At 42.6% G+C, this 17,429-nt stretch overlaps 2 protein-coding genes across 4 annotated transcripts in view; both read right to left on the bottom strand.

The window, feature by feature from the left end:
* Positions 1-3,285: 3,285 nt before the first annotated feature.
* On the bottom strand, positions 3,286-13,458 carry LOC128754974 (microtubule-associated protein 2-like). Of its 2 annotated transcripts, XM_053858023.1 has the most exons (12): positions 13,281-13,458; positions 13,052-13,186; positions 12,328-12,380; positions 10,398-10,583; positions 10,189-10,303; positions 9,981-10,028; positions 8,445-8,749; positions 7,291-7,383; positions 6,954-7,046; positions 6,697-6,778; positions 4,842-4,954; positions 3,286-4,776 (listed from the first exon to the last, which is right to left on the bottom strand). In XM_053858023.1, the coding sequence occupies exons 1-12, from the start codon at positions 13,456-13,458 to the stop codon at positions 4,567-4,569; spliced, it is 1,611 nt and encodes a 536-aa protein (XP_053713998.1). In that variant the 3' UTR covers positions 3,286-4,566. The 2 variants fall into 2 exon arrangements, with proteins under 2 accessions (XP_053713998.1, XP_053714007.1); XM_053858032.1 differs by lacking the exons at positions 13,052-13,186; positions 13,281-13,458 and having other exon boundaries at positions 12,164-12,328.
* A 72-nt stretch (positions 13,459-13,530) lies between these two features.
* LOC128754966 (long-chain specific acyl-CoA dehydrogenase, mitochondrial-like) overlaps positions 13,531-17,429 on the bottom strand; it is a 34,618-nt gene continuing 30,719 nt past the window's right edge. The window contains exons 5-6 of one of the 2 annotated variants that reach the window (XM_053858000.1): positions 16,932-17,159; positions 13,531-15,671 (exon numbers count right to left, since the gene is read on the bottom strand). In XM_053858000.1, the coding sequence (XP_053713975.1) occupies positions 13,531-15,671; positions 16,932-17,159 (2,369 nt within the window). The remainder of the gene's footprint in view (positions 15,672-16,931; positions 17,160-17,429) is intronic. The other variant, XM_053858010.1, reaches the window with a different exon arrangement.

Consider the following 17,429-nt stretch of genomic DNA (forward strand, 5'->3'; position numbering starts at 1 on the left):
GATATGCTGTGAGATCTCTAAACACAAGCAAAGGCTGCTGTCTGGTGAGCTCACACCATGGGAACCTTATTTACAGTGAAAGTAAGTTGCTTTAGGCCGGTTCTGAAATGATGCCGGCTTGCTTGAGGACAAGCTCCACTCCTGTTACTCAGAGAAGAGCTGTCTTATCCTCTTTGCACAAAATGAATTTCAAGCTTGCCGGCTTTGAACATCGAATGATGAAAACATTTGGGGGAAAAAAAAACAAAAAAAAACATTTATACACGACAGTTTTACTCCCTTTACGAAAGATTACTTGTGGCATAAGATAAACATGTTTCACTGTTAAATTGTCCTGGATCAGACTCGGACAAAGTGTGGCCCCAGGGCCACATGCGGCCCATTGCCTACATTTGCTCTGCCCTCTTATAGTTAAAAAGCAACTATACTTTTTTCATCATTAAATGAAACCCTAAATATAACACATGTAGTTGTTTATAATATGAATATATGAATTCTATATTTATTATATTATTTTTCTTTCTTGCCTCATCGCTTGTGACAGTTGTATTCAAATGTTAAATTAAATAAGATTGTTTGAATTAGCAATGCTAATTTTAAAAGTATTTGTTGTCCATCAAAATACATACATTAAATACTTGACAAAAATCTTTAACTAAAATGTATGTTGAACGAAATAACATATTATTTGAAATACATTTTAAGCATGTACTGGTGTGATTCCACGTTGTTTTTTTGTTGTTGTTTTTTTTTGGAATTGGAATTTTTAAAAAATCGAGTTTAAAGACATTTTTTTTCTATACTTCTGTCTTTTAGCTTGATGGCCCCTCACAAGAGCCTCAGTATATAATGTGGCCCCTGAAATAATGTAATTGCTCATCGATGTCCTATATAAATCCTGCGCCTCGAATATTGTGAATAAATGCTTTTCATCAAGCTAGTAACTGCAATTATATTGCCAATGTGATTCTTAGCTTAAGCTTAGTTGTGCTGTCTAACTGAAAAAAAAAAACCCCGATTATTATAATGAATAAAGCCATGTGACTTCCTAGTGAGTGAAGAACAAATGACCTATAATACTAACTGGCGTTTTAAGCCATGCTGCGGTGACGTCCCATGCGAGAGCCTTCAGGTCCAATTCCTTCCTCTGGCCAGCACAGAAGGACAGAGCCATCAAACCCACAGGGAAGCTCTTGCCTGAAGACCAAACGCTTGTCCCAAGCAAGCCCCCGGGCAAATCCAGGGCCAGCCTTGGGGCTCAGACCTGGCCCCTGGTGGTTCTGTTTGGGTTTGGCGCAGACTGTAATCCAAAAGAAGCCAAAGTGACAGTTAGCTTGAAGTACATATTTGAAGTGTGGGATTGCAAAAATATCAGTTTTGAAGAAACACATTTAAAACCAGAGTGGACTGTGAGCTATTCCCAACTAATAACCAGACCACAGAGTCTCTGGTCAAGTCTGTTATCGCTGTGCATTCATTCAAGCCGTCAGTTTGTACCTTGTTATTTGCTTTTCAAGACTGGCAGCACTATGTCTGCCAGGTGTAGCTCAACTGAAACATCACATCTGGACTCATCTGGACTGATGAAACAGTGTGTGAAAGTGAAATGCTGCTCTGAGTCCAAGAGAGGGAGACAAGCTGCCAGTGGCTGAACCAGACGGGTGATAGTGATGGGCTAATGAGGCTTCATGAAACAGTGTCCATATTTTCAGAGGCCACCAGATGGCGCTCTCTGCTCTAAAATCTTTGGATTTAAACAACCATTTCCATGAAACCTCATTTTTAAACCAAGAGTGCCATCTAGTGGGCTCTGAAAATTAGGACACTGTTTCATGAAGCCTCATCAGCCCATCACTACTGCAGGTGCAGATTGGATTGGATGTATGTGTCGAACTGCGCCACCTGGACTGTCGAGATCTTGGCTATGTTGAGGACCACTTTATATCATCTGAGATGATGCAATCCGGGTATCTCAGGGCCATCACCAGGCAGGACTGCGGCACCTCTTGAAAAACCACATGCCACTTAGCTGTCTTGACTTGTTGCATCATGACTCTTACTTCCATTGACTCGACACACCATCCAAACACGTAGACCTTCCATCAGAAGCATATACTGTGAGACACATTTGCAGATCACCAAGTCACCTGTGTGCCGTTTTATGTATCTCCAATCAAGTAGGTCAAAAGTATTCTTCAAGTATACTGCCTCAGTTTCAGTCAAACCAAATATTTGTCAAGGGGAGGATCACCAGTAGTTGTTGATGTTCCTCAGGCTCCTTAAACACAGAAACAGTTATGTTGTCTGAAGACGACGCAAATTTCCACGTCGACCTGTCATGCGCAGGAGAATCCCACTGCTCACGTCTTCTTCATCGTGATAAGCATCAGTCCACTCTTTACATGAACCCACAGCGCCCTCTTTCGGTCCCACGCAGGTAGTACACATCCTTGCTGTACACCATTATCTGCTATCTGTCCTGTAATTTTGATTCTTCTTTTCCTTTCAGCTTCTCCCTTCAGCGGTGGCCACATCTTCCTCCATCTCACCCTGTCCTCTGCTTCCTCTTCTCTCAAACCTACAAACCTCATGTCCTCCTTCACCACCTCCATCAATCTCCTCTTTGGCCTTCCTCTCCACCTTCTGCCTGGCAGTTCCAACCTCAACATCTTCCTACCAATGTACTGGCTCTCTCTCCTCTGTACATGTCCAAACCATCTCCATCTAGCCTCTCTGACTTTGTCTCCTAAACACCTGACCACATGTGCTGTCCCTCTGATCTACTGCTTCCTGATCCTATCCATCCTGCTCACTCCCAGAGAGAAGCTCAGCATCTTCATCTCTGCTACCTCCAGCTCTGCCTCCTGTCTTTTCCTCAGTGCCACTGTTTCCAAACCATACAACATTGCTAGCCTCACCACCCTTTTGTACACTTTCCCTTTCATCCTAATACTGATTACGGTAGATATATTGTTTTGCAATATTTTGTTTTTTTGGAAACTTTTTAGAAATGTAGTTTCTGTTCTTCATGCTTGCAATTCATCATTGATAGTTGTGAGTATAAACAGTATATATTTTTTTCCACTGAAAATAATGGCAGACAGTGCCATCTGGTGGCCTCTGAAATGAAGGACACTGTTCCTTGAAGCCTCATCAGTATTAGTACTTTGCTCTTGCTTTGAACTTGCTTGAACTAAGGAGGAACCTAATCCAGATTGACTCTCATCACAGTGATGGTACATCTGGAAAACGTGTTTTACAGACACAAGTCACAGACATTGCAGTTGTAATATTCTTTACTTTTGTCGTCACGGTCAGAACATGTCAAACAAGGGGACGCGGGCACACATCTACATGTTTTCTTAAATATGCACATACACAGGCAAACGCGGGGATTGAAGAGTAGAGAAAAGACAGGCGGATGAAAAGCCGACATCCAGCGATGACAACGTGATTAGAGAATCTGCAAGAGAAGTGTTAATCATCTTAAACCAAGAATCGCACCTTTCTCCACATTTTCTGCCTCCTAACAGATGAACAATGGCTGGCTGCTTGTGTGGAATGTCTCAAGTTCAAAACAAAATAAGTGCAACTCTCACGCAAAACTTTTTTTTTTTTCTTCTGCAAATCTCTTTTGTTTTCTCTGCATACATTAGTCTACTAAAACCACAAGTTACAAGAAATAAAAGCAATTGGAAAACAAAGTTTACAAGCTTAACTGCACTGAACCAAGTTAAACAGTCAACGGTGATTCAGACTAGCTTTCCTTACTGGTTTTTATTCACCTGGTTATGGATGGAAACTCGTAGCAATGTTTTCAGTATTTTACGGACAGAAATTGTAGATTTGATTTTAGCCAGTCTGAGGAACTGGGTTTGAAGTGTCCATTGTTAGTTCTGGTACGCGGTGAGTGAGAGTCAGGAAGGAGGACGCCAGATGCTTCATAGAACCAGGAGAGTGTGATGGCTGGGTACGGCACACTGGAGGCGGCCACCTCCGATGAGGATGTCCAGCGCTCAAAGGCTGAAACACCCAATGAGTCAGGTACACGATTGATGATGCAACAGCTGAGAAACTCCTCACACACCACTCTCAATGCCAAGACAAGCCTAATCCTGTCCTGTTTTTCAAAATTTGAAGCAGTGCTAATGAGCCAGAGCAGCCACAGGAAACATACAAAACCTCACCTACCACTTAGAATAAAAACGAACCATTAAAATCTCACATTTTCAGCAGACACGCTGACATTTTCCTCTCATCAATCCTTGAGATCCGAATTGAGTGGATCCGAACGGCTTCAATACTTAAAAAAGGAAACCACTGTACAATCTTAAAACCTTTACCAAACACAGTCAATCCTCGTGTCTCCATCTGGAAGGAAGAGATAAGTCCATAATGGTAGCAGACAGAGGGAACAGTGGGGTTGAAAGAATATTCTTTCTTAGTATTCAAATCTCCTTTTGGGGTCATGGAGGTCGCTGATGGACAAGACAGTCAATCAACTACAGAGGTGGGGACATGGAGTGAGAGGAAGAAGAGAAGACTGGGAAAGGTACGGTGGCCAGTTCATAAGCCCTGCTTGGCTAGTGCAGCGGTGACATCTTGGGCCAGTGTGGAGAGCTGGGGAGACTCCAGGATGTTCATGCTGCCAGCAGAGGACAGGTGGGGCGACGTGCCTCCTGTCTCCATGCCTGGGGAGTGTGTGATAATGATCTCTGCCCCGTGGTCAACACGAGCCTTGGCCGTCTCACGGAAGGTCAGCTTGTGGCTTTCAATCTGGAAAGATTCAAGGTTCACAGTGAATGTTTCACCTCTGAGTGCCATTGTGGTTTGGGCCTCACCATAATGTTTCCCCCTCCTGGTGTGTGGCTGGCATTGTCCATGGAGCCCACCTTGGCCTGAGCCTTCTCCTTGAAGTCCAGCTTCACATTGTCGATTCGCACATTTCCTCCACCTGAGGAACAGAGAAGATAAGGTGGAGATTATGATCTGCTGTTGACGCTTTTTCCAAAATTGAGGAGATTCAGACAGTTATGTATCACCATGGGCCAGTGACTCTAGAACAGCAGGACCAACAAATCTATGGTCAGGACTGATACATTCATTTAAGAAATACAGCATAGTCATCTGCAGAATACTCAGACTAGAGCTGCAAGTTCTTTCTGCATCATCAAGTGACAAAATAACTAACACTTTTTTTTAATTCTCTTTTTATGAAGGAAAGGCACATACTATCACATACACACTGTTAAAAAGCCTTGTCAGTCAATTCCCAGTCTCTTCGGTTCATCGTACATGTTGCCCATGAGGGCTTTACATGTGTGCCGGACCATTCTTCTGTTAAAATGCTTTTGGGTTTTTGTTGAAAAAGAGAAATTTTGAATTTTAGAGAATTTTATTCAGCATTGTTAGGGTTCATCTACTATTTCTAATTAGATTTAAGTTATGGAATTATACTGAACAATGGAATCCCAGAAACACTTCTAAAGCACTATGACTAGTCCATCACTTAAAACACGTGTTGGAGACACCATACCATGAGTCAGTGATTCTTAACCATAGGGCCGGGGCCCATGGTTGGGCCGCGAGCGCCTCCTTGAAGGCCGCTAAAAGTTTTTTGTTTTACACCACTGGACCGCGAGGCACTCAGTTTTAATACATGAACCACCACGTATGGTGGCAGTAGTGTGTCACTGAATTGACTTGACAGCTGCAAATCTGTGACAGTTAACCAAGTTCTTGCAAAGAAACAAATGTTAAAGAAAGTGATGTTGCCTCCCCCAAACAGTAAAAACCTGTTCATGAAAGCACCTGTTGGAGCAGTTTGGAAAATTAATTATAACACTTTATAACAATACTTTCATTGACACTTTACTTATAACTTCTTTGGTGTATAAATAGAATATATCATTTTTATTTTACGATATGTAGATAAGATTTTATTATATTTATTTTTTCAGAATTGTATTCAGTTTTTCTAATTTTCTCAACAGTTTGCATAAATTGTATTTTTTTTCTTTTTTTCTTAAGCAAATTTGATGAACATGATTTGATAATTTCACAAGGTTTTGGTTTGTTTACGTGTTAGTAGATTACATATGGTTGTTGAGAGACAAATGAAATCAAGAGTCATGAATCAGTTCTGTCGAATGGGCCCCAGGTCCATTTGTTCTGGGAAAAGTGGGCCCCAAGATCAAAAAGGTTCAGAACCTCTGCCATAGGTGACTCTGAACCTTCACAATGTCTCCAATAAAGTCTACTTTACTCCTATTTTATTTATTTTGTCATGATATTTCTTTATATATTATGGGTTAATCTCATCCAGTACATACATCATAAAGTCTAGTGAATGTACTATTAAAGCAGTATAGATGAGACCTTTGAGTAACGTGTAAGCAATATTTTCTTCTGAACATGGGCTACTTTGCTGCAAAAGAAAGAATGAATAGCGCACAGTAGAAGGCCATCACCAGTGATGGGTTGATGAGGCTTCATGAAACAGTGTCATTATTTTCAGAGGCCACAAGATGGCGCTCTCTGCTCTAAAATCTTTGCATTTAAACAACCATTTCAACGAAACCTTACATTTTTAAACCAAGAGCACCATCTGGTGGGCTCTGAAAATAAGGACACTGTTTCATGAAGCCTCAACAGCCCATCACTAGCTAACAGGGTAATGTAGTGAACTGAAAGTACCGGGTCTGTGGTGGATGTTGGACATGGAGCCACATTTGGAGGTGACGTGGGTCAGGTCGATCTTCTTGGTCTGGATCTGGACCTGCGGGAAGCAGACAGTGGCAAATACCATTGTGGGGCCTGCTGATCTCGTGAAAGTAAAACTGGGTTAAAGGCCAGGAATGTACAACAAAATAGAAACCCGAATCACTATAATGAAAAATAGTAATGCTAATGCTAACGTAATTGTGGAGAGGAATTCAGGTGTGTTTACTCACATTTCCTCCACCGGCTGTGTGATGCAGTTTATTCAGGGATCCACATTTAGCCTGGACATGGCTGTAATCCAGTTTGACACTTGGAATCATGACCTGAAGATGACAAGAGCTTGTTTTAAATACATGCACGGTTATCCAGAACACTGATACTAACTCACTAAGTGACATGATGAGGAGATTCAATGAAGACAAACTGCTCAAATGATGGGATGAAGGTGGACCAAAGCTCTTTATTTGCTTAACGTTTGAAAACTCCTCATGCAAACAGCGAGACACAGCAGCTGAACGTAGAAAGATGCAGAGGAAAAGGCAGGCGAGAAGAGAATGCCGTACATACATTGCCTCCTTTAGGTGAGTGTTTCAGATTGTCCTTGGAGCCGCACTTAGACTGAACATGACTGAAGTCCAGCTTCTCGCTTAAAATTTGGACCTAAAACAAAATGCAGTACATTGGGTTTTGTGAAAAAGGAACTATATCACCTCTTGTATATTGTCTGAAATTTGCAGTTTTATGTTCCTGGATCACTGAACTAACTCGAAACTGGAACAGCCACGTCACATTATGTTGCCTCAGGAGGACGTTTGTGTCCAACTTTGGGGATTAGTTGTTTTCAAGCACTGAGCTTTTGCCTGAATTCCAGACGCTTGAGATGAAAATCTGTGAGTGACCTAGTCATTTTAGCCATAGAGATATATATCTTGTATTATTTCCATTATATGAATAGTTGTGGGAAACTGCGTTTGTGCCTCTTGTCTTTATCTTTATTTACCTCACTCGTAAGCCAATTGTAATTACCGTAATGTCATATTCATTCATATTCACACTTTATCCATCATACTTCATCCAAGTTCACTTACAGGACTTTGGAATAATAAAACATACTAAGGACAGAATAGTTCAATGTTTATAATCAGTCCAGCGATAGAAAATGCACAGAAAAGGGGCAGATATTATCATTATTATCATTATTCTGTTCCTTCGATACCTGGTAAGTGGGTTATTTATGTAGAACATACACATGGTTGATAGTAAAATTCAGTCAGAGTTGCACATTGCTTTCATACCACCGGATAATTTGGTCCAGCACTACATTAATTGTCGTTTTAAAGAGGCTGAAGGTGGTGTGTCTTCGACAGCGACAGAGGAAAGTAAAGCACAGAGCACCGAGAAGACAGAGCAGAAAATAGACAGGCACACCAGCGTATGTACATGTAATACACATCAGCCCTTTCTGTAGCAAACTGCAGACTAGTCACATGGAAAGAAGCAGAGCAGAAACTCATGACGGTCTCTGACAGACAGACTGTGCTAACCCTCACCAGTGTTGCCTCCCATTTGGACATAAACAAATGACAACTCAATACGGAGCCAGTGCAAGTACTTGGTTGGCTCATTTTACCAGCGATTTGCAGTGAACCTCCTAGTTATGGCACGGCAATTGCAAAATGAACGGGGCAGTCCTGGGGCATCAGACAACAACAGCTCATTACCTGCCCGCCTTTCGGTTGATGCTTGATGTTGGTGGTGGATCCGATCTTAGACTTAACATTCTTGATGTCAGGGAGGGGTTGATTTAGAACCTTCAGCTGACGGTGAGCCGAGGACGGCGACTTGGGCGGAGTTCGGATCACGGCCACCTTTTTCTCCTGGAGAACACTGAAGGACTTGGGGGTGTGGCTGCCAGGGGTGCGTGAGCCAGGTGTGCGACAGTAGCTCGGAGGTGTGCCTGGTGTGACAGCAGAGCCCGGGGTGGAGGTGCCACTACGAGCGGACCAGGAACGACCAGTGTCCGCGCCTGGGAAGACATTGTCACCTCTGGGTTAGAATGAAAGTACACATCTGTGACAGGATTAAAAAAAATTGCAACCTCGTGACCTGCAACAAAATAATTTTCTTATTTAGAACAGAACAAACTTTGACAGCATAACATTAACATAAAGGCCTCATTGTAATGCAATATGAGTACATTCATGAGGCATTATAATGCATTAATAAGGCTTCAAAGAGGACATGATGGAGGTTTACAATCATGTATGGCAATGATAACAAGGTTTAAAATGTATTCTGCTTGTAATGTATTCATATCACATCACAGTTCCATTCTAAAACACTTTCCTCGATTGTACACTAGGGCTCAATATATCTACGTACAGGTGTGGCCAACAAGTCAGAGGCTAAGTGCCACATCCTACAAATATGTAAGCTGAACAGCTGGTCACGTGACATATAGCGGTTAAATCACATCCCTTTATTTCAGGCGTAGGTGTCTTGTGCATGTATTTTTAAAATTCATACATTTTACCATGATCCTCCACGAAATATCAAGCGGCGTAGATTAAATGTGCACGCCATTTATTTTACTAATTTTTTTTTTACGTGGCTCATAGGTGAAACACATGCCATACGTTTAGTTTCGGGAATGACACAGTGACACGTGGAACCAAGTGATGTAAATCGTGCTGAATAGCTCTTACTTTTCCGTCTTACTTCCTGTATAAACGATCATCTCAATAGCAACTTGACCAAAGTCGCAGCCATAAGCCGCATGCAGCTCGGGAGCCGCGGGTTTGCCAGGCCTGCACTATAACTTACTACTGCTTATGAGGAATCAAAGAGTCATGCCATAAAATGGCAGTACAAATAACATTTGATTCTTTTCATGGATGTGTTAAGTCCAATTCTCAAGAGACCTCACAAACCTTGTCGTAAGTTGCCATGCATGATTACAAAAGTTCAGCCGAACTGGATTATGGATGACCCCCGGGAGAAGTGTGACTGATCATTTTATACTGACTATTTATGCATAGTTCCCATATCTTGTTACAGATTCCTGATTTCGCCACTGGTGAAACTAGATCAAGTCTTACAGATACACAAAAGGAGAAAGGACTGCCAGGGATCCTGTGATGTGGTACCAGCTTTGAGCCACTTCCTTAGTCGCACACAAGCAAGGAAACACTTGAAACATTTGATGTGATGGAGAAGGAGGTTGTGATGGATCTTTCGGCAGCTAATGTATAGTCTACCTTTCATACTAGACGCTCTCCCAGATCGTCTGCCACCTTGGTGGATTGCTTCAAAAGGAGGGGAGGAGGCAGAAGAAGGGGCAAGGTGGCAGGAGTGATTGTTAATAAATGCTCAATAAGGAAATGGTGCTGAATTTGATTTAATCTGTATATGCCATGAGACCTGGCACACTTTGACATGACTAGACAGAACCGAGTGTGATCTTACAGGTCGGCCTGGAAGGAGTGCCGTCTTCTTGTTCTGCTGCAGGGATGTGGCGTGTCAAGGATTTAGCTGGCCTCGGCAGGGATGACCTCTTCTCTGGGCTACGGTACGTTCTCTCCTGAAAACACAGAGAATGCTCAATAAAGTCCTTGAGAGCACACACTGAAATACATTTTCCACACATCTATCCTATCTTTCTTGTCTTTTTTTACCTTCTCTGCCTGTTTTTGAGGCAGAGGGGGTGAATAAGAGCATGCAGGGGAAGGCCAGTCTTCATTGAGCACCGCCTCCAACAGAGGGTTCCGCTTACGGCTACAAGCAGAGCCGGGCCGGGAGGACTGTTTATCAGTCCCCTGACGCTGACTTTCCATTTTTAACAGAGCAGCCCTGGTGGGACTCTGACGACACGACACCGGGGACACAAAAACATGCAGGGTGATGGAAAATGAGCAGACATGGAGGCATGAGGGAATTAGAAACAGCAAGGAAAAAGATGGACGACAGTGTGCTTGATTTCACCGTACAATAGGACAGATGAGATGATGAGTTAGAGCAGTGTTTTTCAACCTGTTTAAGCCGTGGGACACTTTGTTCATTGAAAAAATCACCACCAAAGGTTTTGTAGAAAATCCCTTTTAACTTGTGAAAATCTTTAGCAACTGACACTTTGATGTTTTGCAGAAACATTTTGTATTTGTATAAAAATGTCTCTAGTAATGGATGGTAATATAGTAAAATATACAATTATTAATACATTTATTACAAATAACTGTTTTGTATGTGTGTATTTTTGAGACTAACAAATTTCTGACAATTTAGGCGAAATCCCTCCATTCTAGTTTGAAGAACCTTCAGACAAATATTTTACATTCTTTGCCTCAGATTGCTTTATAACTACAATTATTCGTTACCTCTTCACAGTTTGGAGAAAATTTGTTTGGTTCTGCTTTTAGTTTTTAGCCAACTTTTAAAACCACAAACCAAACTTTGAAAGTATAAGCCTTAAGTATCGTAAAGTATTGAAGTGAGAAATCATGTTAGCCATTAGCTCTGTTAGCTCTGCAGTGCAGACAGCCTTTGGCATCGCAGGTCCGACAAGGATCACTCCATCACTCTGTCGTGAAGGAGTGTGGTCAAGTTAGAGGGACGTCAGGCTTAAAAACAACTCAAAATTGCGCATTTGACCGAATTCTACACTGTGAATGTGTGCGTGAAGAGGAGCACCATGTGGAGCTTGGCTGCAAGCGATGAATGAGTAAAAAGATTGTGATCAATGTGAACTGCTCATGTTGGTGGAAAGTTGATGATTTAATGTCATCATTTCGCCCACTTTTGTCTCCGGACAAATGAGTAGAAACTGGATCATTTCGCACGGCACACCGTGTGCCGCGGCATAGTGGTTGAAAAACACCGAGTTCATGGACATATAGATGGATTCACATGTACAAACATATGTCATGTCAACACCTGACACCCTATCAAAAGAATCTAAATTAAACCTTTTGTTTGCCTTTATTTTCCCAGACGAGAGTTTCCAAAAGGGATCTATTTATTGATATTTTAGGACTAATCTCCATTGATATTCATGCATTAAGGGGTTAGGTTTAAACGGAAGCCAGCACAATACCTCATGTTTTACCCCCTCAAAAGACAGAGGGATTGATGATGCCCCACACTGGATAAACAAATCCACTGCCATGGAAAGAGTTCTCTACTAATTTTTTTTTTACTCCAAGATGATTGTTTGGGGCTTACAAAGACCAGGTTGTACTCTGCCTAGATGTTTGGATTTCTTCGATGCTCACTCGAGGAGCTTTTTCAAAGCCGTGTCCTGGATCAGAAGCTTAATGCCATCATTGATGTGCCAAACATATCACTTTCAATGACATTCATATCATAGGTGAGTAAACATTGGTGCTACAACATAGTAGGATACCACTTTCTTTTTAGGTTATAATTATGATCTTTCTTTACTTACAGATTTTCTCTGGCAAAGCAGGATTGTAGGTGATCATGCGAAACAAACAGAGAAACCAGCCAAGCATGCAGAGAAGAAATTGAGGACAGAAATGAAATACTATGTGTGTATTTGTATTGGAAATGCTCAAGGTTTGTCACTGAGAACACTATGTTACTACTTACAGTGGGCCTCTCCCTGGACTGATGCACACTTAGGGGCTGATGACTTTCAACGCCTGGAGAGAGAATATGAGCTCGAATGACTTTGCAGCAGTGGAAGTACAACACAATTTCAGTCCCAAGCTTTAATGCACTCAGATCTTTTGCTGCATAAACGGCGAAGAGGAAATAACTGCGGCTGCGACACAGTGTTTTGACTAAATGATCCCTGCATTCACTCATGCACCAGGAAGCTATGACAGAATAAAGAAGCCACATCAAATTCAAATCAAATTTCTTCAGAAAAGCAACAGAGTATGATGTATGCCAGCTACATTGCTCATTTCTTGAACCGTGTGTGGTGCAATGGAGGCCCGCACAGCCACATATAAAACCATATGAGAATCACCAAACAATAAACCCTCTTGTTTTTAAATTGTACATACATGAACAATCCCACCTCTTCTGCATGTCATTTCAGAAAGTCACTCCTGGCTGCTCAGTGTCCAGTATGTGTAGAGGAAAGTCTTTTTTTTATTTTTATTTTTGTCCAATGAGATTCAGCCCTAGTGTGTCAGTCTCATCTACAGGAGCGCTGGTTGACTGTATCTTTGATCAACTGGAGCACAGATTGGCCTCCGAATGTAAAGTTACATACTGGTCATGCAAGCAGACCCAGGCGAAACATCAAATCTGTGCTTGTCTCAAATCCCACTCAACAGCACAGGATCTGGGTGAAGGTGTTCACCTGGGGCTTTGCGTCTAGCAGAGCCATGCAGCAGAGCAGGCCGTGGTCTGGCTGCTGCTTTGCCTAAACTCTTTCGAGATGGCGAGCAACATTGGAGGGCTGAGATTCTACTCTGGTCAGCCCTCCGTGTGCCTACTACAAAGGGGAGAGATAAGATTATCCAAGCATGATATAAAGAGACATTACAATAATGCACCATGAAAACATCACGTATATCAATGTTGGAAACCTTTGCGCTTCTTCATCTCCTCTCTCTGACGATGGACCACAGCTTTGCGAGACGTTCTACTGTCAGCGCTGCCAGAGTGGCCTTTTCCTTGCGCCGAGGCCCGTTTAATGCGTCTGTCCAAAACAGGTGTTCTGGAAGGACTCAGGGTTTGAGGGAGGACTTCAATTCGCTCAGTCATAACGCTTTGATCATCATGATCTGCAGTTGAAGAGATTGTATTGCTACATCTGTCTTACTGCAATATCACATTTCAAATCTTGTGAATTGAAAACAATAACTCAAACAGATAGCTCAGGGTACCTTTGGAGTCTATCCAGCCACTGTCTGTGTCCAGGATGGAGAGGTCTGCAGTGCTTTCTTCGACACTCACTTCATAGGTGCTGGCTTCCTGACCAACCTCGATATCTTGCCCAAGTTCATCTTCCACTGTTTGTTTTTCCTCTTCGTTCATTATGTTCTGTTTATTTCTGGCATCATCATAGTCAAGCCCAGATTGGCCAGCTGCATCTGTTTGCCGACTTCCCCCGGACTTTCCATCCCTAACCATTAGAGGACTCTCTATGGCTGTGTGCTCATATATGTGGACCTGCCCAGCAATTACTGCACAACGCTTCTGCTCTTCTGCTTCTTTGGCTGTCCCGCAAGGAATTTGTAGAACATTTACCTGGACAGTCGTTCCCTCTTTTTCAGGGTATATTTCAGGTTCCATTTCTGTGGGTACATCATCTGTTGTCATCTGTTGTGGCTCACAGGCCATGTGGCTATTCTCTTCTTCACCTTCCTCTCCTGCTTGTGGTATGACAATCACTGGAGAGGTGCCACTTTTATCAAGGTTGACTTCTAGCATAGCACTTTTCGATATGTCCGATTTTACAGACCGGTGCTTTGGCACCTTTTTATCCAACTCCTCTTCAATTGTAGATGCTTTCTTAACCTCCGGTGGGAACTTACAAACATTCTGTTCATTGCCTTTTGTGGCTGTTTGGATCTTCTCGTGAGATTCTGGGGCACTGCAGGTCTGCGACACTGTGCTACCATGTTCTCCAGTTGCAAAAGTGAAGGACCTGTCAGGTGGAATTGGAGAAGCCTCCCTGGAAGGGTCTTTCTCAACATCAACCTCTGGAATTGCATGGATCTTTATGTCATCCGGTAGTCCGCTCTCTAAACCAAACTCATTCAGTCTGTCCTTTGAAGTAGTATTTGGAATTCTGAGACGGTCTGGTTTCATTCCGAACGGTACAGCTTTTTCTAGGACCAAGCTCGTCTTTACTGGTGAGCCTTTCTTTTCAAAGACAGATTTACGTGAGGTGTCAGGAACACTTTCCTGATCATCAAGGTTAACCGCTTTACGGATTCCTTCTGTTTCTGGAATTCCATGTTCCACCTCCACTTTACCTTCAGCAGCAGGGAAGCACTGATAAGAAGAATCTCCTGGGCTTGGCGCATCAGCAGGTGAAGGAAGGGGAGCTGGGTACTCATTGAGAACACAATAGCCTACCTCTTCCACTGTCGGCAGCAGACCTTGAAAACCAGGCATGGCTGAAACCCCCCCGACTAGAGCAGATATGTTGGCTGGCACGGATTTACGTCTCATGCTGGAAACATTCCTTTGGCCAGGCGATGGCTGTGGCAAAGACCCAGCAAGGTCCAACATCTCAGAATAGCTACTTGACTGTGGAAATCCATGACCATATCTATCGGAAGGTGACACCTTTTTTACGTTTTCAGGCAAGTCAGCAGTAGCAATAGCAGGTGAAAGGAAAAGGGGGCCAACTTCAATGTCATCACATGTTCCAGGGGCTATAGAAATGCCTTCAGAAATGGACTTTGGATTCTCAAGCACTTCCCGCTTTCCATCCAATGACCCAGCAGTGTTGTTTATCAGGGGGTTGACAGGCACCCCAGAGGTTGAGATGACATTGGCTGGTTGCTCTTGTCTCTTTTCTGTTCCACTGTCTCCAAGACTGTCTACCACTTTGCTGATCTCATAGTAGCTTTGGGTTTGGGGTAAGGCCATGGCAGCCGTTTCAAAATAATCCTGGGATCCAGATTCCACATCAGTTATTGGGTTTAACTGTGGTTGCTCAGTTTCCACTTTCACTTGAAGAGCTACTCTGAGTTGTTCTGACCTCTGACCTGATGAAGGATCTGCTTCTTCGTCTGTAATGAGACTCCTCTCTTGCTCTCCTTCTTTCAGTCCCTGCTCATAAACTTCCCATCTCTTGGTGTCACATTCATGCATGATCGAGCAGGAACTAAAGGGCTCCTCTTCCATGCTCAAGAGGGTTGACTCAGTTGAGGTCATTTCTTTGGTCAGAGGCGCCCTTTCTTTTTTCTCTTCATCTTTTTCCCTTGCACAAGTCTCCTTTGTGACATCCTTATCCAGTGTGGCTGCAGGTTTAAAGGAAGCTGTACATCTTTGCGCTATATCATAATAACAGCTGCAGCATTCACAGAAGCTCGCCAACACAGTCAAGCCAAAGCTCTCCGCACAAAAATGTAGTTGCTTCCCATCAGGCAAAACACACAGCAGTGTATTTTGTGGCAGACCACTGACACGCAGCAGACGCTGCAGCACCTACAACAGCATAATGAAGTTATGGTTGCATGAGACAGGAAGACCTGAAATAAAGCTGACAACTATATTGAATTCCTATTGCAACACATGAAATATTCATACCAATTTTGTGAACATGATGTTGTTCCTTTTTTAGCAATACACTTTTTTACATAACAGTAACAATAGGAAAACAGGATTAACTACGTGAAATGAAATGGAATGATAACAGTACACCTCAAAGCAAAGTACAGGCGTCGAGCTGAAATATAAAAAGCCTTGAAATACTGCTGCGGTGCCTCAGAAATGCATGAACTACATAAACAGAAGTTACATCCTTCAATATGCACCAAACCACAGTGCTATATTGAATCTAAAATGAATTTGAAATATTATTTAAAATAACAGAACCACCTTGTTTGGTGACATCAAGGACTCCTCACCGTGCCAATTGTGAAGGTCATACTGCTGCATACAGGAAAATTTGCTTTTACTTCCAAGTATTAGAATTAGTTTCTAAGTATCACCATATAAATAGATCCAACAATGTAAAATGAAACTATGCTTCCGGAAGTTATTGGTTGTGTGAGGGAAATTTCAGGTCACTACAGTGACAAAAACTTGGATGACATCAGAACACATTTTCCATTTCAGCTCAACTTGAAAAATAAATCAATAAATAAAAGGCCCATGTAATGTGACTGCTGCTATGGCCACCCAACTAAAAACCATCCATCATCCACATGGACAGGAACAATAATTAGAGCAGCACATGTTGGCAATGCTACACAGTCTCCACAGCGAAACTCTGCAATGTAGCTGGCAATACATAAAATGTACAGGTTATCAACTATGACATAGTTGATCGGTGGGCTGAAGCCGAATGGTTGTGCACATGAAAAAGCAGAAATCAAAAAGGTTGAAACACATTTAGCGAAAGTGGCAACTTGACTAAGCAGAAGCTCGAGGGTTTGGTCGCAACATAGCTGCAGCAAAGCCAGCGTTATATCACATTTCAGAGAGGGCAAAACCCTGCGGTGCCATCCGTCCGTGCATACACTCATCAATCACTGCTCATTTAGTCAGACACACACCTCTTTGTGATGGACTGTGTTCATTGGGATGACTCGCTCCATTGACGGCCTCAAGTGGCTGGGCCTGCTGGAGGCCTGAAGCCTGCTCCTCACTTACAGAATCAGACTGCTCTAAGAGCAAGTCTACGCGTTGCTCATCTCTTACTTCCTTTTGGAAAAAGCTCTGCTCTTCCTGAGCCTCCTCCTCATCCTGATGCTCCTCCGCAGAAAAAGCACTGACAACTCCTACTGTATTTTATCCAGCAAGAGAGGGAGGGGTAGCGGTGGGATGAGACATGGGGTCACAAGACAGTTGCACTGGAGATGTATGACATGCAATCAACAAGCAAAAAAAAACGCTAACCAAATGGTGCTGGTTTTATCTGCCCTACTTTGTGTTGAATGAATTTAAATGTACTGGTTTAGTTTAGACTTTAGATGTCTTCAGAAATAAACAGAAAACTCACCTGTACCACATGGACCTATACTCATACAAATTTGTTATGGGGTACAAATGCT

This window comes from Synchiropus splendidus, chromosome 1 (assembly GCF_027744825.2).
Source record: "Synchiropus splendidus isolate RoL2022-P1 chromosome 1, RoL_Sspl_1.0, whole genome shotgun sequence".
NCBI classification, from domain to species: domain Eukaryota; kingdom Metazoa; phylum Chordata; class Actinopteri; order Syngnathiformes; family Callionymidae; genus Synchiropus; species Synchiropus splendidus.

Bases quoted from the DNA above. Each gene is read 5' to 3' on its own strand.
- LOC128754974 (XM_053858023.1), bottom strand. From the start codon at position 13,458: ATGACTGAGCGAATTGAAGTCCTCCCTCAAACCCTGAGTCCTTCCAGA. The intron at 10,029-10,188 runs GTAAGATCACAC...CTCCTTTTGAAG, and splicing joins CACTCCTTCCAGGCCGACCT to CAATCCACCAAGGTGGCAGA. The intron at 4,777-4,841 runs GTGAGGCCCAAA...GAATCTTTCCAG, and splicing joins CAGGAGGGGGAAACATTATG to ATTGAAAGCCACAAGCTGAC.